This window comes from Juglans regia, chromosome 4 (genome assembly GCF_001411555.2).
Source record: "Juglans regia cultivar Chandler chromosome 4, Walnut 2.0, whole genome shotgun sequence".
NCBI classification, from domain to species: domain Eukaryota; kingdom Viridiplantae; phylum Streptophyta; class Magnoliopsida; order Fagales; family Juglandaceae; genus Juglans; species Juglans regia.
The window spans coordinates 499255-519791 of NC_049904.1; the positions used below are offsets into that span (position 1 = coordinate 499255).

At 38.4% G+C, this 20537-nt stretch overlaps 4 protein-coding genes across 5 annotated transcripts; all 4 read left to right on the plus strand.

Annotated features, from left to right (window-relative positions):
* Nucleotides 1-66: 66 nt before the first annotated feature.
* On the plus strand, nucleotides 67-3913 carry LOC108990000 (thioredoxin H-type-like). Its single transcript, XM_018963821.2, has 5 exons — nucleotides 67-244; nucleotides 898-973; nucleotides 1941-2063; nucleotides 3064-3186; nucleotides 3505-3913. The coding sequence occupies exons 2-5, from the start codon at nucleotides 953-955 to the stop codon at nucleotides 3655-3657; spliced, it is 420 nt and encodes a 139-aa protein (XP_018819366.2). The 5' UTR covers nucleotides 67-244; nucleotides 898-952; the 3' UTR covers nucleotides 3658-3913.
* A 335-nt stretch (nucleotides 3914-4248) lies between these two features.
* On the plus strand, nucleotides 4249-7635 carry LOC108989998 (mannan endo-1,4-beta-mannosidase 6). Of its 2 annotated transcripts, none has more exons than XM_018963820.2 (6): nucleotides 4249-4528; nucleotides 5389-5668; nucleotides 5940-6134; nucleotides 6348-6470; nucleotides 6571-6782; nucleotides 7063-7635. In XM_018963820.2, exons 2-6 carry the CDS (start codon nucleotides 5408-5410, stop codon nucleotides 7493-7495), a joined length of 1224 nt encoding a protein of 407 aa, XP_018819365.2. In that variant the 5' UTR covers nucleotides 4249-4528; nucleotides 5389-5407; the 3' UTR covers nucleotides 7496-7635. The 2 variants fall into 2 exon arrangements, with proteins under 2 accessions (XP_018819365.2, XP_018819364.2); XM_018963819.2 differs by lacking the exon at nucleotides 4249-4528 and adding an exon at nucleotides 5023-5226 and having other exon boundaries at nucleotides 7063-7576.
* A 4762-nt stretch (nucleotides 7636-12397) lies between these two features.
* LOC108990031 lies at nucleotides 12398-16624 on the plus strand. Its single transcript, XM_018963873.2, has 7 exons — nucleotides 12398-13024; nucleotides 13122-13202; nucleotides 13806-13880; nucleotides 14668-14712; nucleotides 14823-14912; nucleotides 15535-15636; nucleotides 16145-16624. The coding sequence occupies exons 1-7, from the start codon at nucleotides 12530-12532 to the stop codon at nucleotides 16322-16324; spliced, it is 1068 nt and encodes a 355-aa protein (XP_018819418.1). The 5' UTR covers nucleotides 12398-12529; the 3' UTR covers nucleotides 16325-16624.
* A 1962-nt stretch (nucleotides 16625-18586) lies between these two features.
* LOC108989985 (high mobility group B protein 6) lies at nucleotides 18587-19623 on the plus strand. Its single transcript, XM_018963780.2, has 3 exons — nucleotides 18587-19119; nucleotides 19207-19275; nucleotides 19381-19623. Exons 1-3 carry the CDS (start codon nucleotides 18694-18696, stop codon nucleotides 19483-19485), a joined length of 600 nt encoding a protein of 199 aa, XP_018819325.1. The 5' UTR covers nucleotides 18587-18693; the 3' UTR covers nucleotides 19486-19623.
* Nucleotides 19624-20537: the final 914 nt, after the last annotated feature.

The window sequence follows — 20537 nt, forward strand, 5'->3', positions numbered from 1 at the left end:
GTTAGTTAACGAGAACCAATCAGTCACAGATGTATGTAGTAAGTCCGCATGTGGCGGCCGGGCGTAGGGGTAAATCCATTTCGAGACTCTTTATTTTCCTTTTGCATTTCAGGAGTCAGTTGAGATATCTGGGTCTCTCTCTCTCTCTCTCGTTTCTATTTTATACGCAAAGAAATAACGTACAGATAGAAACAGTTTCTCGATCAATTCCTTTAGAAATTCAACTCAAATCGCCTAGATTAAGGTAACATGCAGGCTTCTCTTTTGTATATATTTCTTTTTTGCTTTTCCGTAATTTAGATTAATTATATATTTAGGTTTTATTTTTCTATGATAAATTAGATTTTGGTTCGTCTGCCAACTTCTTTTCCTTTGACAACCAGAGGCTTAATTCAATGCCCGCTTTGCTTTGCTTGTATGATGCTGACTTATGTTTTATTTCTAGGATTATATATAACAAATTACAGCACTTGTTTATTTATATAAATTTTCGCGTAATGCTTGTTGCAATACAAATACATGATGCCAGTTGTGTCAATATGCAGACTCTGAGTTATAGGTTTTTCTTTTGAAATTGGTTCATAATCACAAGTAGACTACCCCATGCATTTCAACTTTTTAAATTTCTACCGGGACTGAGCAATTTTTAATTTTTATGCTGCCCTCTTCGACCCTTTAATTTTTCCTTTTCTCTTCTGTTATTTATATATTTATTTTTGCGTGTGTAGTTGAAGGGGGTGGGGTGTTAGTCACCTGTAATTGAATTTTAGTTAATTTATCGGTTAGGGACTTAAAATTATTTGTAAGGTGATGGACTTTCTTCAATTGCATGCGATGAACTTTTTGGCTTGTCGTTTGTATATTGTCTTATATATTAACTGACTGTTCAACTTTCAGGGCACTGCTAGACTTGTACCGTTTAAGTTTAGCAGTTTGTGCTGTATACGTTAATATGGGACTTTGCTTGGGTAAGGTAAGTGTTGTGGAAAGCTTCTCTGAAATGCTTGTATAATAGAAAACAAAAAGGAGATAGGAAAAAGGAAGAAGAATGATCTTCTCCTACATTTTGTCTACTTATGGTATAGTATCACAAGAACTGCATGTTTGCTTTAATGTGCAAATTCAATCTGTGTAAGAGTAATCTATCCAAAAAGGTATAATACCTCTTGTAGAATCGAAGTCTCAGCATGAAACTGATGCATCCAGTTGGTCAAACTTAGTCCACGTTATGGGAACTTGAAATGTAATTGGTGGGTTAAACTAGTCTTGCCAGAATCTCAATTTTATATCTAGGAACTTGTGAAATTAACAAATATCAGCCTAGAATATCTAAGAGCATTAAGCATAAGTTACGCATCTTTTCTCTATAGAAGTTTGAGTGAAAATATAAGAAGAGAGACTCCTTTGACCACAAAATTATTCCATATCTGTGGTTCTTCCCTTATCAGCTACTAAGACTCATATCTGTGATTCTTCCCTTATCAGCTACTAAGACTCTATTTGCAGTTTCACAGCAACATGTAATTATTGCAGCATTTTTCTAGCTGCATCAGAAAACATGTATATACTCTGTGAGGCCTAGACCAAACAAAACACAACTTATCAAGAACGCTGCACTGAGAAAGATTTCAGAAGAAAAATGTAACTCTTGGACCAATTTGTATGATGACCGTTGATGGATTTATTCTCTCCCACATGACTTGGAATTCGATGCAGCAGTAAAAGAAGATGGTTTATGGCCACTTAAATATCTCTGTGAGATAGCAGGCCATTTTGTTTATCTACTGCCTGGAAGAAAACATTGTTCATAACTATGCCAATAATTATCACACCTCATAGACTCAAAGTGATTATTGTGTATGCCATATTATTTTCTATGTTCTTCATTGTTCACCTCAAGTTGTTCTGCGAGAAAGTTATGATGTTCATGATGCACGCAGCCTCGAATTGATGGAGATGATTCTGAAGAGAATGTCAAGTTTTCTGGTGGGAATGTGCATCTTATCACCTCCAAGGAATCTTGGGATCAAAAGTTGGTAGAAGCAAGTGGGGATGGCAAGATTGTAAGTATTCCATCACTTCACTTTTTGGCAGGAATGGTGAACATGTGCAATGAATGGAGCTTCATTGTCTTTTTAAGTCATTGTCTCTCCCACTGAACTGATTTTAATATTTCCAGACGAGTTATGCGTTACCATATTTGTGAATTTGGTAACAATTACTTATTGAATTCTTAGGTTCTATTGCTTTTGAACCTGATGGCAAAGGGGCAATGGATATCATCTAACAAATGTTGCACAGTCCAAGAAACATATCATGATTCTCAAGGGGGCGCCGACTAATCCTCACATTAGACATAAAATTTGCATAGAATACTTGTTCACCAAACAAATTGAACTCTTGTAGCTCTTGATTATCAAGAAGTCTCCGTATTCAGTTTTATTCAGGATACCCTGCCAGTGATTTTTAACACATGATCCTACTAAAATCTTTTTGGGTATTTTTCTTAACCTCTTATATGGACTGTATGATTACCATCCATTACCATCAAAATGGCCTAGCAAATATAGGGAACAACACCTCCTCTGTTTGTATCGTTATAGAAGAGCTTTTGAAGCCTGCCTTATTGGGTAAAATTTTGTGTTCCTAATACGAAGTCTTTTCATGGTCTGGATCATCTTGCATAAACTCTGACCAATTTAATCTAAAGTAACATTATGATCTTATTTCTAGTAAGTCATTTTGTGGATGCATGAGCTCAAACATGCCCATGTTCTCCCTGCATCTTCTTGCAACTCGAACATTAAAGTAGTATCCTTGTCAAATCTCTCTCTCTCTCTCTCTCTCTGCGTGTGTATGAGTGTGAGTGTGAGTGTGTGTGTGTGTGTATGTGAGAGAGAGAGAGAGAGAGAGAGAGGGAGTTCCTATATCTGCTTGTACCTTATATATAGTTCACTTCCAATCTGCTTTGCCACAAAATTTTCTATTGATTCGTTTCATTAGCGGTTTTTTTCCCAGTTATTTTTTTCAATTTAATTTTAATCGAGGCTTTATGTTCTACAGGTAATTGCAAACTTCAGTGCAACATGGTGTGGTCCATGTAAAATGATTGCGCCATTTTACCGCGAATTATCTGAGAAATACCCATCGGCCATGTTCTTATTGATTGATGTTGAAGAACTAACGGTAATTAACGAACATTTGTTGTACACTTTAGAAAAGATATTTAGTGCAACTTAAGTAGATCTTCCTCCTGGTACAATCAACTTAGTTCTTGTCCCTGGACATAAAAGGTCACCATCCGGCCTACGGCCAAACTATATCAGCTGACAAACATGCCCAACAAAAATGTTATTAGAAAGGCAGAAAACAAGCATCCAATTAAGAAATAGCGTAAGATGATTTTTTTTATGTGTCTGGTAGATGCTTTTAGTTGGGTATTTTTAGCCTTAGCTTATGGTAAGTTTATTGATGGTAAAAGTTCCATGCTTGTGGGTGTCACAGGAGCTCAGCACTTCATGGGAGGTCAAAGCCACTCCTACATTCTTCTTGATTAGAGATGGACGGCAAGTTGACAAGCATGTAGGAGCCAACAAGACACAGTTGGAGAAGAGGATAACCGCAATTGTAGATTCTACTACCCAATGTCAGAATTGACTGCTGTGTATGTTTCTATCTAGTGAGAGGCTGCTCGACGTTTTGTATACATGCCGCTGCGAGTATGGATGCTTGGGCTGTAGCTTCTTTTTTTTTTTTTGGTTATTTTTCCTGTCTACTAGGCAAATGGCATGTAAATACCACTGTTAGATGAATGTCGTTCTTTCTTATTTTGGCTTGAAATTCTTGGGCAAGCTAAGAATTATTTTTAATCTACTTTTCCCAAAGACTGATCTAGAAATAAAATAATTTTATTCTGCACTACCATTTGGCTGGATAGCTTTGGTCAACCCCACTTTGCTCAATCTCTCAAGGCAACGATCACGGCCATGCTTTATTTCTATGGCGTTGTATGAATATTTAACAACGATACTAGAAGCTGAATGGGCTTGTATGCAGACTCTTGCCCAGGCCTTTGTTTTATTTTCCTGGGAAAATAAATACGACAAAGGAAGGAGACAAACATCTAGGAAGATAAAGAAAATGACGGAGAATATTTCAATTTGGGGTTTTAATGATTTGTTACTTTTTGACTGAGGTTGTAAAACAAGTCTGAAAAGGACTGTATACATATATACACGATCACCAGCCCGTCCTATTTTGGGGATCTGTCATTTGGGATACGACATTCATGGCAATCTGGAAATATCTTGCTCTCTGATTATATTCAAAAATGGCGGTGAGGTTGAAAATATCGTAGTAACTGATCATCTGCGGGATCCTACGTATAATATAAAAAAATACATTTAATAATTAATTAGCTGCGCAGAGAATGCACCGACCTTTCGTCTCGTTTGATAACAGCTCTGAGGTGCCTCTCCTCCTCCATCTCTCCAGATCACTCAGAGTAGCTTCTTGCTAGCTCAAGCAGGTACTACATAAATCTCTCTCTCTCTCTCTCTCTCTCTCTCTCCCCCCACACAGATCCGATCAAGTTCTGGGTCGGGATTCCTGTGCTGAAGTTCCTTCCTGTTCTTATCTTGGTGGGTAGTGCGGCTGTAGATTATATCAAATAAGATTTTTTCCCAAAGTTTGAAACTTTTTCAAAATCCAATGGGTACAATTGCCTCCAATTCACACTATGTTACTACTCAATGCCCCCGACTCCAACGTACCTTAGGAGTAATGCATTTGCAACTTTACTTCTACTCTTCAATTGTAGGTGTCTCTAGGCCATAGCTGAAAACGAATTTGAAGACAATAGATATAGCGAAGGAAACGAAATTGTCTTGGCTTCAAAGCTAGGAACTCGATCTATTCTTCAGCACTTCCCTTCCGTACTTGGCGGGCCACTTTTAAAGAATAAACCTTTAACCAGCTTAGACATCGATACATATAAATAAATCGTCCATGAGATAAGAAAAATGTGGCTTTGTGACCCAACGCCATGGATACCCACATGAAAAAGTTTTGGTTGCACATTATGATCTCTCGGATTGTCATTTTTATGATTGTCATTCGAAGTTCTAGTTCCACCATATTTGGTGCCACTGGAGAGGAGCCACTGGATACCGTGGTGGAGGGTGCTGAAAATTATTTAGCATTTCATACCAGAAGTAGATCACATGGGTAACCGTTAATTAGACAGCTTTCCTAGCTATTTTCGTACAGATGCACGGGCACGCACACGCATGAAACATATATTTACGCTTATAGAACCTTTTATTAGATGAACATGTGTGCGTGTTTGAGTATGAAATTTATCTATACGGTTTTAATTCATGTGTTTAGGATTGATGAGTGGGTGGCCATGGAAGACGATGCATGGCAAATGGTGGAGAAGCAAGGGAACCAATTTGTGGTTAACGACCGACCTTTCTATATTAATGGATTCAACACTTACTGGTTGATGGCATTTGCTGCGGATCAATCCACCAGAGGAAAGGTTACCGATGCGTTTAAGCAAGCATCTTCAGTGGGACTAACAGTTTGTAGGACCTGGGCATTTAACGATGGACAGTGGCGAGCTCTTCAGAAATCTCCTTCGGTCTACGACGAGGAAGTTTTCAAGGTACTCTCAGCTTTTTCCAGGCCGCAAATTTAGCCGGCAGTTTTCACCTTCTTCTTAAAGCAGCAGTGCCTGATTGTTGCCTTGAGAGATTGAGCAAAGATTTTATTTCCTTAAATGTTGTTGCTGATCAGCCTGAATTCATATAGACCTTTTTGCTTCATTGGTTATAGAATGAATCAATGTCAGATCAGCGATATGAATTGTGACTAAAAATTAATAGCAATTGATAAATGTTCATAACTGATGTGGATTTCCTGTTTTTGAGTTGTAGGCCCTGGATTTTGTGGTGAGTGAAGCAAAGAAATACAAGATCAGGCTCATATTGTCATTAAGTAACAACTGGGATGCATATGGTGGCAAAGCACAGTATGTGAAATGGGGAAAAGCTGCTGGCCTGAATTTAACATCAGACGATGACTTCTTCTCCAATCCTACTCTCCGGGGCTACTACAGGGCGCATGTTAAGGCTAGTTCCTCACTACTATCATAATCATATTTGTTCTGTTGAAATTGGATATTAACCAAACTTGAAAAATTAGCAAGTGATAGATGTGCGCTGCATATATCTTACTCCACAAAATTTGGCCTTGATCCTTATATAGGAAAAACACATACATCTTTTGCACATTTCAAACTCATTTTAATTGTGTTGATCTGTTTTGATGATTTGATATTATAGACGGTGCTTAATAGAATCAATACACTCACAAATATAACTTACAAGGAAGACCCCACTATCTTTGCTTGGGAACTAATGAACGAGCCACGTTGCACCTCGGATCCCTCTGGAGATAAACTACAGGTTTGTTTTACAACTTTGTATTGTATTCTAGGCAGCCTTTGAGTTAAGATTCTCTTCATTGCCTCATTCCTTGAAGTGATTTAATTTTGCTGTTTTCTAGGCATGGATACAAGAAATGGCAGTTTATGTGAAGAGCATTGATCCAAAACACTTGGTGGAGATTGGTTTGGAAGGGTTTTATGGCCCCTCAACACCTAACAAAGTTCAGTTCAACCCAAATACACATGCTCAGCAAGTGGGAACTGACTTCATTAGGAACCATCAGGTTCTTGGAGTTGATTTCGCTTCTGTTCACATTTATGCAGACTCTTGGTGAGTACTCACTACATCAGGATCTCTCTGTTCACATATGAAAGCTCAAGACTATAGCAGTTAAACATCTAACTGTTCCATAGCAACCCGTATACAGGTGCACGGGTATACGTATATGCATACTTGTTTGGATGTGATATGTTATGAAGATGGTTGATTTTTGTCCCAACTATTATGATAAGCTTTCCAGCTTATTTAACATTCATTGCTCCCCCTTTTTCTTCTTATTATGGAGATAGTTCTGACAACTTCTGATTGAGTATTACAATCATTGACATAGGATTTCACAATCAATTTCTGATGCTCTTCTGCAATTCACAAAGTCATGGATGGAAGTTCACATAGAAGACGCAGAAAAATATCTTGGGATGCCAGTTGTGTTTACTGAATTTGGTGTTTCTGCAAATGATCCTGGGTACAATCCGTCATTCCGGGACAACCTTCTCAGCACAGTGTACAAGACCCTCTTGAACTCTACGAAGAAGGGAGGGAGTGGAGGCGGCAGTCTCTTCTGGCAGCTTTTTCCTGAAGGGACAGACTACATGAATGATGGATATGCAATTGTTTTATCAAAATCTTCTTCAACGTCAAACATCATATCCCTTCATTCCTCAAGACTTGCGGCCTTCAACTCCTTTTGTACTTGGAAATGCCGTTGGGGCTGCAAGAAGAATCATGCTTTGGAGACATCCCTCTGCAACGAGGATGTGTAAAAATTAAACATGAGAAAGAAAATGTCGGAAAACAAAAGTGGTTTATTATAGGAGAAATGATATTTGTAATTATAAAGTGTGTAAACGTATAATTATTTTGAAAAAAAAGTAAATAAATATAAATTTTGTATAAAAAAAAATTAATTTTATAATAACTTTACATTACATGATATTAGGGGTGGGCAGAATTCCGAGAATTTCGACTCCGTCTGACCTCCGCTCCGATGCCGACTCCGACAGAGTCGGAGTTGTCGGAATTCGGAGTCGGAATTCGGAGTAGCTCCGAATAATTATTCGGAGTCGGAGCTCGGAGCTCCGACTCCGACTCCGACTCCGACTCCGAATTTTTTTTTTAAACCCAGCTCCAAAACGACGTCGTTTTGGAGCTGGGTTTAAAAAAAAAATTATTGAACGACACCGTTCCACTTAATATGGAACGGCGTCGTTCGGAAGAGGCTTCTTGAAGAAGCCTTGCGTTCTTCTTCTTCCTTCTTCACTTCTTCTTCTTCCTTCTTCCTTCTTCACTTCTTCTTCTTCCTTCTTCACTTCTTCTTCTTCCTTCTTCCTTCTTCACTTCTCTCTCGCGTCTCCCGTCCCAGTGAGTCAGTGACTGAACCAGTGAACCCTCCGTCTCGCGTTCTTCAGAACACCGTTCGTCGTTGCTCCTCCCTGCCGCCGTCCCTCTGTTCAGCTTCCAGCCTTCCACCTACGATGAGCCCTAAATTTATGAGCCCTAAATTTAATTCAAGCACGTCTCTTATGAATTGGAGCCAGCAGTTGTGATTCTTGTGTATTGAATATTCAATATAGTCCCCAACACAACGCTCAAAAACATGAATTTTATATTGTTTTGAAGACTTGCGCTCGAGCAAGGTGTCGAGCGCACGTTGTATTAAACATTGGCTCGAGCGATATGTCGAGCGGAAGTCAAGCGAACCTCTCTGGAAGAGTTCTGCTCGAGCGCTACGTCAAGCGCTCATCGAGTGAAACTCTCTGTATGGATTCTGCTCGAGCGCAACGTCGAGCGCAGGTCGAGCGATCCTCTCTGTATGGATTATGCTCGAGCGCCACGTTGAGCGCACGTCGAGCGAACCTCTCTGGATGGATTCTGCTCGAGCTCCACGTCGAGCGCACATCGAGCGAACCTCTCTGTATGAGTTCTGCTCGAGCGTCACTTCGAGCGCACATCGAGCGCACCTTTCTGGATGGGTTCTGCTCGAGCGCTATGTCGAGCGCACGTCGAGCGAACCTCTCTGTATGGCTTCTGCTCGAACGCACGTCGAGCGCACGTCGAGCGCCCATCTAGATGGGTTCGTCTGAGTCAAGCGCACATCAACCGAACCTCAATGTAATAATACATCGATACATGTATTATTATGATACAATAATACATGTCCTATTGTATAATACAATAGCCTAGTTTTTTTTTAAACTAATTTTTTGCTTCTAATTTAATTTTTTCAGCTTCATTGATTGTGATATGGATCCTAGACATAGTGGAGATGATTGTCCACAAGGGGATGTGGCGGATGCCAATGCTACAACTCCTACACCGGTGGGTACTTCCACCCCTAGAGCCACATCTAGGGCAGCTACATCTAGAGCAGCTACATCTTGTGCGAGTAGTCGACTCCCACTCCCAGTTGATATAGAGGATGAAAATATGTTCAACGAGGAGGAGGAGATGCCCATTGAGCAAGATCAACCACCACGACCTTCTAAAAAGAGGTCGTGGACATGGGAGCATTTCACCAAAATTCCTGGTGAAATTGCGAACCCAGTGGCAAGATGTCATTATTGTGGATCACTTTGTGGATGCCATTCGAAGAAGCAAGGTACCAGTGTGTTAATAGCACATCTAAATGGTTGCCAACGATATAAGATAGTGAAGGGATTGCAAGCCACTGATCAGACCAACCTCACTTACCAAACTTCTACAGCCACTGATGGTACACAGACTAAGAAATTGGTCATCCCTCAATACAGTGAGAAGATGTTGAGGGACATGCTTGCAGAGATGATAATTACTGATGAGATGCCATTTACCACAGTCGAGAAAAGAGGCTTTCGAAAGTTTCTAAATTTTGTTGAGCCACAATTTCCCATTCCATCACGGTATACAGTGATGCGAGATTGTATGAAGAGGCATGTGAAGGACAAGGAGGAGATGAGGAAGATGTTTATTACCACTGGCCAGAGAGTGTCTTTTACGACTGACACATGGACTTCTATACAGAACGTCTGCTACATGTGTATCACAGCACACTACATTGACAGTGAGTGGATTTTGCATAAAAAAATTATTGGTTTTAAAGAAATTGTGGATCATAAAGTTGCATCCATTGGGGCAAAGATGGATGATTGTTTAAAGGACTAGGGAATTCGAAAAGTGCTGTGTATTACAGTTGACAATGCCAGTGCGAATGAAACAGCAATTGATTGGTTTAAGCGGAACACGACGGTGAGAGATGATGTCATTCGGGCCCACGAGTTTATTCACGTTTGATGTTGTGCTCATATCATTAACCTCATAGTTGTTGAGGGATTAAAAGAGGTTCATGATTCCATAACCCGAGTCCGCAACATTGTACGATATGTGAGGGGTTCCCCTCAAAAGCTTGCCAAGTTTAAGGCAATAGCAGAAGATTTGAAGATTGAATGTTCTAGTATGCTGTGCTTGGACGTTCCGACTCGATGGAATTCTACATACATGATGTTGGATGTGGCACAGAAGTACCAAAAAGCATTCGAGCGGATGGAGGTCGAGGATGGGGGCCTGAGGTATGCTTTGTTGGAGCCAGCAGGACAGGGGCTCGGTGCGCCAGACGCACATGATTGGACCAGTGTGAGTTATTTTGTTGAATTTTTAAGAACTTTTTATGAGATAACCATGCGACTATCTAGATCCAAATATACGACTGCGAATTCATTTTTCAGTGAGCTCTCGGAGCTTCACTTCCAGTTGGAAAATAGTTGTACTGACTCTGCTGGATTGTTATCTGATATGGCTACGAGGATGAAGATCAAATATGATAAATATTTGGGAAATATTGAGAAGATAAATAGATTGCTATTTGTGGCTGTGATCCTTGACCCCCGAGTTAAGTTGGCCGTTCTAGAATTTTGGGTAAATTCCGTCCTCGGCGCAGTGAAGGCTGGAGAGTTTATTAGATTGCTAAAAAGTGATGTTGATGACTTATATCATCACTACAGTACTAGTGCTCAGCCTTCATCCGCAGTTGGTAGCTCCTCACATTCGAGGCCGACAGGATCGACAGTTTCCTCAGGTGATACTGACCATCTGTAGGGGTTAGAGGCAATCGTGTCATACGGCAATATCATCAACTCATGTCAACAAGGAATATTATGCATTGTACATCTGAGGTTGAACGATATTTTATGGAAGCTGTCGAGGCACCTAGTGATGTATTTCAGTTATTAACTTGGTGGAAAGTTAATTCCACCAAGTATCCAGTCCTTTCCGTGTGGCCCGAGATGTGCTAGCCATTCCTGTCACTACGGTTGCCTCAGAGTCGGCATTTAGCACTGGAGGTCGCGTGTTGGATGCTTATCGGAGTTCATTGTCACCGTCAACCGTGGAGGCCCTCGTTTGCACACAGAATTGGATAAGTGAAACGCCCATTGGACTAGATACCGTTGGCGTTGATGCCGAGAGCTATAGGCTTGAATCGGGTAAGTTTATATGCTTTTAAATGATGATTTAATTATTTTTAATGTTTCTAACTTCTACTTTTTATGATTTTATAGATTTAATTGTGAACCCTAACATAATTACCGATGATTGAGAGTTTGGAACGGACGCTACTTGAGAGTTGGGATGGAGTTGAGAGAACCTCCTTTCTTGGTAAGAATCAAATTATTCTTTTACCGTATATAATTTTTTATTATCAATTTTTTTTCATCCATTGATTGCTACTTTCTATCTTCATTTTAGGCGTGACCAATGGAACATTGGGGTTTGAGTGAAACCCGTGTTTAATTTTTATGTAGTTATATTTCAAGACTGAGTCATATTGTTATTACGTTATAAATGAGACTGTTATAACTTATGGCTGCATCATACATGTTATTTACTTTTTAAACTATTTATATAGTTATATTTATGTACTTATATCCCGAGCAAATACGTGGGATAAGTACTCTTTATTCTATAATTTCTATTAGTACTTATTCATCCTCTCTCAAAAGTTTATAATTTATTATCCAACTGAAATTAATCGAATTATACAAATTCGTACCATCATTCTTTTTCTATAAAATTTTAAATTTGTGTAATTTTCAACTCATGAGTCATGAGCACTTTTAATGCTAAATTTCAGGCGGACATAATTAAAGATATAATCAAAATTCAGTATCAAAATCAGAACGAATATTTAAATTATTGAAAACTCTTATAAACCAAATATTTGTAGATGGTTCACTTTTAAAAATATATATATATATGTTGCCCACTATTTGAAACGAAATTGAACAACAAAATTTAAATAATAATAAAAAAAAAATCTGAAATTGAGTTCGGAGTCGGAGCTCCGACCTCCGTTCGGAACTCCCTCCGAACTCCAGTCGGAGTTCCGATCGGAGGTCGGAGCTCCGACCTCCGTTCGGAGTTCCGATCGATCGGAATCGGACTCCGACTACGTTCGGAGTCGGAGTCGGAGGAGAACTTTGGCTCTGACTTTTGTCGGAGTCGGAGGTCGGAAATGACAACTCCGACTCCGTCGGAGTCGGAGTCGGAGCCCACCCCTACATGATATCAATGTCTATACACTAGGTATAAATTTTTAAATATTGAAGATAGTTTTCCAATAAAAATAAAAATAATATAATAAATAGTATATAATCAATTATAACGTGCGAGTTACTCAATAATTCAATCCAAATATCTATCTCGAGTTTTTTTGTAATGTTTTTCGTGGATGAAGCAATTCTTGAACCGCTCTATCACGTTCGTTCATTCCAAATTGCCGGTGAAACTCTGTGGAACTCAAAAGCTCCTAGGCTTCCACCATCGCCATGTGTGACTGTCTTCCCTCGAGCCCACTACCCTTTTCTCTCACTAAATATCGGAAAGCCGGGCTCACTACATCAGCCTGGAGACCACAGCACGAACCGATTAGGTACATCCATGCCCGAAAGTCCCCGAGGCTAGCCATATCCCGTTGTGGAAATCCTAGCAAGGTGTTTGAATCCGAGGATTATGAGTCGTATGACAAATTGGGGTTTAAGGAGAAAGGAGAAAATAACTCCGCTAGTGGTGAAGCTGCTTCGTCGGCTTTCGATTACCTTGAATTGAAGGGTGCGAAGGGGAATACGAGGAGTGAGGAAAGTGTGGAAAGTGTAGAAAAAAGGGACTTGCTTGAAGTTGGTGAGCAGATCAATGGAAGGGTGGCACTGAGGAAAGGTAGACAAATGGTGCGGCGGTCGAATATGGTGGCAAAGCAAGTGATCAGCATTCGAAGCGCTCTTAGCTTGGGCTTCGTCTCGGAGCTTTGGGTGGACATCACATCTGTAAGCGATGATAGAGTGCATAATAACAGTTTAAGGCTTAAGCTGTATATTTGTGCTAGTACTTTGCTAATCGTTGCTGAGATATTTTTATTTTCAGTGGGTGGTTTTATTTGTACAAGTGAGGCCAAATTTGCTTTCTGGGGAATCGGAAACTTTTCTATTTGAGGATGTCAGCCAGGTATATAATCAGTTTTGGGTTCATTCACTTGCTTTCTCTTTATTGCTCGACACAGATAAGTCTTGGCCACGGGTACGCTTGTCTTTTATCATTTTAGATTGTATTTTGTAGTTTTAAATCTAATAGTTGCTCGTGTCGTGCCTGTTAGTTACATATTTTCTTCATTTTGATTTCATGGACTTTCTTCTCTTACTTTGTGGAATAAAATGGTGACTTGGTAAGGACGATGATAAATCTATGCTGGTTACTTTTGGATCCTACATGGTTTAAGATCATGGCCTCTTCTTGGTCATTTGCTCTGGCCCTTTCACTTTCTGTCTTCTGCATATCTGGTCTGATATATCAAAAGGTGTGGCATGATGGTATGGTTGCTGTTAGGTCTAGTGCCATGTTCCTTTACAGGCATGTGAAGCATTGTCTTTCACCGTATTGAATAAAGTTCTCTAGTTCGCACAAAATGGATAAATGTATCAGTCTCCTGTGTTTGAAGGAACTTGGTACCCTTTAGATCTGCAAACCATCATTTCCTGTTATCTGTCTTTATTGTAGTTTTTGGAGATTGTTGGTCATTATGTAGGTTACGTAATCTGTTTTTCTTTTCAGGTTGGTGATGTTATTCTTGTCAAGGATGAAAGTGTTATGGAGAATGAGTTTAAAATGGTTGGACTGGAAACCCTGGTATGTTCCATTGTTTCTTCTTCTATTCAACCTTACTAAAATAAACAGGTTATTTGACATGATCATATAAACCTCGTTTTCCTTCTCTTTGGAGGTGGGTGGTATGGGGATCCTTCATCTGGTAGGCTGTTCATTAGAAACAATTGAGGCATGAATACTTACGGCTGAGCTGTAGAGACCTTTGTCCAACAAATGCAATGGTCATTTGTGGTCTGAGCAAATAAAAGAGTAAGCAAATAAAATCAAGTAAGAAAAACTGTCTTAGTCTCCTTCAGATTGTAAGAGAGAAATTTCTTAATACAAGGACGTGTATGAGATATGCACAAAAGGTTTGGAAAACTTAATATTGTCTTGTGCCTAAATCAAATCATAGGTGAAACAATTAGGTAGAGCCTCTACAGAAATTTCAGAATATAAAGGGCTAAGCATTGCCAAAACATGGATGGCTCTCCTTTTAAGATCTGGTTGTCTTGGTGAACATAACATGTTCCATTGTATTATAGTAATTCACTCATTAACTCATTTAGTTATTTTATTTATGCCAGTGGAAAGAAGTCAATTAAATTCTCCTTAGGATCATTACTTGTGACATTCCGATATCTACCTATGTGGGCTCTTGAGTTGTTTTCTAAATACTAAAGGTTGGGACCATCTACATCGATGGCCTCCTGCAAACCCCAAGTTCTGGGTATGGCAGCAAGTAACCGAATTGGTGTTAGCTTCTTCAGAATATTTTATTTTAGAGAAACATCTAATTCTTGATATTTTATTTTGTGATGCTTGCTAGGTAGGATACAAAGTTGTAACACCTGGTCGTCGGAATATTGGGAAGGTGAGTCCGATTTCTCCATAGCCTCCCCCCCTCACCAATAAATTCCTTTTCTTCATCAAGGACGCTCTAGAAGTACCCTTCACCTTATATCTCACATGTTACATTTGTAGGTTCGGGGTTACAGTTTTAACATTAATTCAGGGGCCATTGAATCATTGGAGCTTGATTCATTTGGAATCTCGATTATTCCATCCAGTTTGGTATGTGCAATAAAAAGGCAAATTCATACATTTGAGTGCAGATTGATTTCAATTTACTGTTTACTATTTGGAATGATTTTGAGTTGCATGTTTGGTTTTTCATATCCGGTATACATATCTCATAATCACAATCTAGGGAGCATGGATAATTCAAAAAAAAAAAAAGTTTTATAAATGCATCATGTTCAAATATTAGAGAAATTGGATCTAAGTTCATAATTTTTGAAAGACAACTTAGCTAATTATTTGCTGTTATCCTAGGTATGTTCTTGAATGGTGTATCTTGAGGATATCTTCGAAAGCTAAATAGCAATGACGTTTATATCATGCACTTATTTCCTGTCTCTTATTGCCAGAATAATAGTTTTACACATGTTTTTTAACGTCTTGGTGCTCGCCATTTATTTTCAAATAAAAAGTTGATATAACATATTAATAAAAATGTATGTGTATTGATTCGTTAATTACCATACCTAGTTTTTCAAGAAGTGTCATACTAGCATGTCTCTGTTGTGTCGAATCCATGTCTCGTGTCAGTATTGGTGCTTCTTAGTTGAAAGTGAACCTTCTGTTTGAAAGTTGTTCCTGATGAAATGCAAATGCAATTTGCTTGTAATTCCAGGTTAGTACCTATGCTCTCTTTGTTGAGGATGTGCTGGAAGTTATGACGGATGCAGTTGTTGTGCATGAAGCTGCAGCCTCACGCATACAGAGACTAACAAAGGTAATTTTTCATACATAAAAAATCTGCCAATCTTGCTCTCTGATATGGTTTATTTGTGATTGGATACTTGCAAGATGATTAAAATCTTGCATCCCACCAAAGTGATTGGCATCCTTTTAATCACTGCATACACACATGTAAAGACATGCATTGAAGCACAAAAATTGTCTCCTCGTCCATGATCTTGTCACTTGAATTTCCTACTGATCACTGAATATGAATATATTTTTTTCCTTTTGCCACAACGAGAATCGTGTCTTGTTTCTATGAGCTGCTTGGGAAACTTACGGAGTGCACCTGTCCTATACTTTCCCTTTTGTTCCTTTTGAAATCATTGTAGTAATGATTTAAAGAGAGGATCACATGTTATATTCTCCAACCAAAAGCTTTTCATGAAGTTCCCCTACCCAGATTATGTGTTTTGGTGGATGGGGAACTTCCCCAGTAGATGGTTATAAATTTCTGTGTCTAATTTCCAAGAACTAAATCCTTCTATTTGCCTAAGCAGGGTTTCTTGGGCACCCAAAGCGTGGGGACTTCCATAGATGACCTTGGAGAATATCCGTTTGAAAGACCTCCTAGATCTGAAGACAGTCAGGGTATAAAAAGAAATCATAGTTACCAGAGATTCCAAGAAAATAATAGAGCAACTCAGGATGATTGGGAGCTTCCGATGGATTTTTTATGATCTTTATGGTTTTGCTGCCAACTCCTATGTAGATACATACATAGACTCTCTTCCTCCTGTCTTTACTCGAATGGCATACCATGCATTTTCACCGTTCCTGATGGGTTAAGTTAGTATTAGTTCCTACAGGAGTTTGAAATGAACGGATTGGAAGCTGTTGGGCTTTTGAGGGTCATAGTTTAGCATGTTTTGTTGAATTAATTTTGTAAACTAGTATTGTATCTACGTGATAGTGTTGTAATACGCGAGATCATTATGTTTCTGGCCCCTTTTTTCGTGTTTTTTTTTTTTTTTTTGGTGGAGAGATGGGTGTTCATGTTTGATTGTCGAGAGCATCATGCTCTATGACAACGTGTGGTGTGTCTTTAAAACCGAGCTTGCTGCTTTACGACAATCCTCCGTGTTAAAAGAAAGAGCTTTGATATTCACGAGCGTCACACACTACATACTATATTTTTTCTTTTATTTATTATTCATATACTACACATTTAATAAATAAAAAAATTAAATAAAAAATAACAAAAGAAGTGGTACGTGATGTGAGACTTACAAATAAAATTTTTCTAAAAAAGAAATGATTGCCTCTGACGACTAGCAGCTGTATTTATTTTATTTTGTTATAATTTATTTTAGAAAAAAAAATAAAAAATCACCCATCTGCTCGAGCTTGGCTCGATAACAGACCAAACTTCGAGTCGAGCTCGAGTTTACATCTCAAGTAAACGAGTCGTGCTCGAACGAGATTTTGGGCTCGACTTATAAACCAGCCGAGCCCAACTCGATAATATTTTAAACAAGCCGAGATTGTACATCACATACTCTCTAGCTCAGCTCGAATACAAACTTATATAGAGGATGATGGGTTATTTTCTTTCCAATTCTAAAATCTAATAAATATTGGACAGCGCAAGGACATCGAAGATGGGTACCGAAATATGTACCAAACAGTATTTTTTTTTATAAATGCTTAAAAAACAAATACTAAAAAAACACTCACACAAATGCTTAAAAGAAAAAAAATACTACTTATTTGTATCATTATTGTTACCAATTCATTGAATAATTTATGTTAATTTCCATCTTAGTTCTCATGTGCTTAAAGCTTAGATGAAAACCCCACAGAAACAAAATAGGCTTCCCAACGTCTCCCTCGTCTCTCATCGCCCCTGTCTCCCATTCTCTCTCACGAAAGCCCCTCTCTAGAAACCTCATGACCCTCCTCACTCGAAATCGTTGACCCCACCATGACCCAGCCTTCCTCGACAGGCTTATTCATCTCTAAAAACATAACTCTACTCTCACCCTCCATTTGACGGTGAGGTTAGGACGACGATGACTCCTTCAGCTTGCCGCAAGCCATCACTCTAAGGCTAGGTCACTCGACGACCATTTCCTCAAACCGCACCAACCCATCACTTGACGGCGACGACAATGAATTCTTTAGTCTGGAGTAATCTGGGTACAAATCTCCATTTTGAGTTTTATTTTCATACTTGTTGAGTAGTAATTGAATCACTTGATTTTCATAGATTTTGATTTGTCTATTTGTGAACTCTTTTATTTAGATTGAACTGAGATCATTTTATGTGAAATCGATTTTTGAACTCATTGTTGTTCTATTATAGTGATAGGCATTTGTGACCTCTTGGGAATTTATTTGCCTATTTTTGAACATTGGTGGGGAGTGAAATGCATAGCTTCGGTTTACCACAAACAGCTGATCATTGTACCCCAAGCTGTGGTGGTTTTCCTCTCTTTATTTGCAACTTTGCAGCAGTGAGATGAGCAAAGCAATCCAGGCAACTCTTCCACTTTCAAATGGGCACTCATTGATGCTTTCCCTAAGATCCACTTTCAAGAGTCCTCACATTCTTCTTCACAATACCACCATTCTAGGACCAAGCTCATGGGCAGCGGAGATTCATGGGGCAACGGAGCTTGGTGGTGTGACGACGTTTTTCTGTTGTGGCAGCGATGGATCTGGTTTGGTGCGACGGTGGTCTAGATTGAGTAAAGATATATACACAATACTTTTCATAATACTTGATATAAAATGAGAATATTTTTATAAAATAATATTATTTTATATGATATTTTATAATAATATTTCTCATTTTAAAATATAATTATAAAATATATCATGAAAAATATTTTGTGTTTATCAATTTTTTTTTTTATTTTGATTGGAGCTGTTAAACGCCCAAGCCCAACCGGTCAAAGCAATTATTATAGATAGGATAGCCGCCGCTCTCTCTTCCTTTTATTTTAAAATACTAGCCGTTTGCTTTTCGCCTACCTTCAAATTCAAACCCACTCCCCTCTTCTACCTCTCCTCACATCTCCCCAACCAATAGCCTCAACCCTCACCAATGCAAACGGCTCGTCTTCTTGTCTCAGGAGATCAGAAGCTCCGGCCAAAATTCGGCCGGAGACCTCTTCAACCCAAGAACTCTCCGGCTAACCCAGCCATTGGCTCCCCATTGTCCAAGCCCAAACACGAACGGATCGAGATCTCGCTGGTCCTCCCAGACGACCGTGCTAACAAGGAGAACCGTCCGACCTATTCGAAGATCGAATCTCTGGACGGCTCGCTTGCGGAGGAGCTCAGCGCGATCAGGAAAAAGCTCGAGAGGCTGAGGTTGGACAAAGAGAGAACGGAGAAGATGCTCAAAGAGAGGGATATGGTGTTGGAGCGGAAGGCGAAGGAGCTGGAAGAGCGAGGGGAGATCCAGATATTGCTCGAGATCGAGGTTGATAGGCTGTACAGACTGAATCAACTCCAAACTCAATCTATGGTAAAGAAGGAAGCAACGTCTTCCAAATTTGATGTATTCCCCTTTTTAAAAACTAAATATCATTAATTTTGGAGTTATTTGGATCAGCTTGTTTCTCCAATGCGATCACTCAGAGAGAAGGAACAAGTGAAGAAGATCAACGCAGAGGAGTCACCGGTAAGTTACTTTCCCGAAATCTCACGGTTTTTTGAGAAATTTCTCATCGTTTAGATTAGAGTGATGGAGATAATTTAAAAAAGGAAAAATAATTTAATTTTTCAGAAACAAAAATCAGAAGATAGAGGAGAGGAGTCAGAATCGGTTGGTGATAACACGATGCAAAGTCCTGAATTCAGCTTCGTCGGGTCCTCCGAAACAGATAAATGATACCATCGTGCTTGAATACTCGGCCCTCTGCGATTCTCTGATCTGTTTCCCTGGTTAATGTAGGGTTTGAATGAACTTGTTTGGAAAGAGAATAATATAAATAGATAACACCTCGTTGTTAATCTGTTTTGGCTGACATTTCAAGTCCTCTTGGCTATTTTTTTATTGATATCCGGTGGCCGGAGTAAAATCCCGACTATCCTGACATTGCTTTATAAAAACTAATGTATGGATACATTATAAATTTTATTTGTTCAAATTTAATGATGGCTGAGTGGCCAAACATAAGCATTTTTTAAGTTCGTATGAATTCAAGGTTGATTAAAAATCCGGCGCACTCAAGTAAGTGATGAAACATTTCGCTTTATTAATAGGACGTATCGGTATCGATAATAATTAAAGGATAAGATAAGATGAAAATTAAATAAAATATTATTTTTATTTTAAAATTTTAAATATTTGAATTTTTATTATATTTTATAAAAAAATTTTAAAAAGTTATAATGATTAGATGAGATAAGACGAGATAAGATAAGTTTGAGAGATTTTCTCAATCCAAATATGACCTTGAAAATATTCTATTTTATTAAGCTGTGTTTACACATTGAGTTGAGTATATTATAAATATTAATAAATTAAGATGATAGAGTAAACTTTTTAAAATTTATTTAAAATAAATTTAAATGTATTTGAATATTTAGATAAATTTATATTTTTTTTATGAAAAGTTAAAAGAGTTGTAGATCTCATATATAAAAAAATATTAAATTAAAAAATACCGTAAATATTATATGTATAACAAAATTTAAATTAAATTAAATTTAAAATTTTAAAAATTAAATATTTAAATATTAAATTTAATTTAAAATTTGATTGAATCGAAAACAATCAAACGGCACCCGTATGAAGTTACATGGCACGAAAAACAAAAAAAAAAAAAGTATAGCTCGAAATCCGAAACTTTGTCACGTACGTACGTAGTCGGCGTTACAAAAAAGTATCACCCAATCAATGATTTTGTTTCCATTGATTTTTGTGTCAAGTCGTAAATA

Excerpts from the sequence above, each read along its gene's own strand:
- LOC108990000 (XM_018963821.2), top strand. The coding sequence starts at position 953 with ATGGGACTTTGCTTGGGTAAG. Across the intron at positions 2,064-3,063 it reads CAAGTGGGGATGGCAAGATT|GTAATTGCAAACTTCAGTGC; the intron begins GTAAGTATTCCA and ends TATGTTCTACAG. Across the intron at positions 3,187-3,504 it reads TTGATGTTGAAGAACTAACG|GAGCTCAGCACTTCATGGGA; the intron begins GTAATTAACGAA and ends TGGGTGTCACAG.
- LOC108989998 (XM_018963819.2), top strand. The coding sequence starts at position 5,045 with ATGGATACCCACATGAAAAAGTTTTGGTTGCACATTATGATCTCTCGG. Across the intron at positions 5,227-5,388 it reads ACCAGAAGTAGATCACATGG|GATTGATGAGTGGGTGGCCA; the intron begins GTAACCGTTAAT and ends TCATGTGTTTAG. Across the intron at positions 6,471-6,570 it reads CCTCTGGAGATAAACTACAG|GCATGGATACAAGAAATGGC; the intron begins GTTTGTTTTACA and ends GCTGTTTTCTAG.
- LOC108990031 (XM_018963873.2), top strand. The coding sequence starts at position 12,530 with ATGTGTGACTGTCTTCCCTCGAGCCCACTACCCTTTTCTCTCACTAAA. Across the intron at positions 13,203-13,805 it reads TATTTGAGGATGTCAGCCAG|GTTGGTGATGTTATTCTTGT; the intron begins GTATATAATCAG and ends TTTTCTTTTCAG. Across the intron at positions 14,713-14,822 it reads GTCGTCGGAATATTGGGAAG|GTTCGGGGTTACAGTTTTAA; the intron begins GTGAGTCCGATT and ends TTACATTTGTAG.
- LOC108989985 (XM_018963780.2), top strand. The coding sequence starts at position 18,694 with ATGCAAACGGCTCGTCTTCTTGTCTCAGGAGATCAGAAGCTCCGGCCA. Across the intron at positions 19,120-19,206 it reads AACTCCAAACTCAATCTATG|CTTGTTTCTCCAATGCGATC; the intron begins GTAAAGAAGGAA and ends TATTTGGATCAG. Across the intron at positions 19,276-19,380 it reads TCAACGCAGAGGAGTCACCG|AAACAAAAATCAGAAGATAG; the intron begins GTAAGTTACTTT and ends TTAATTTTTCAG.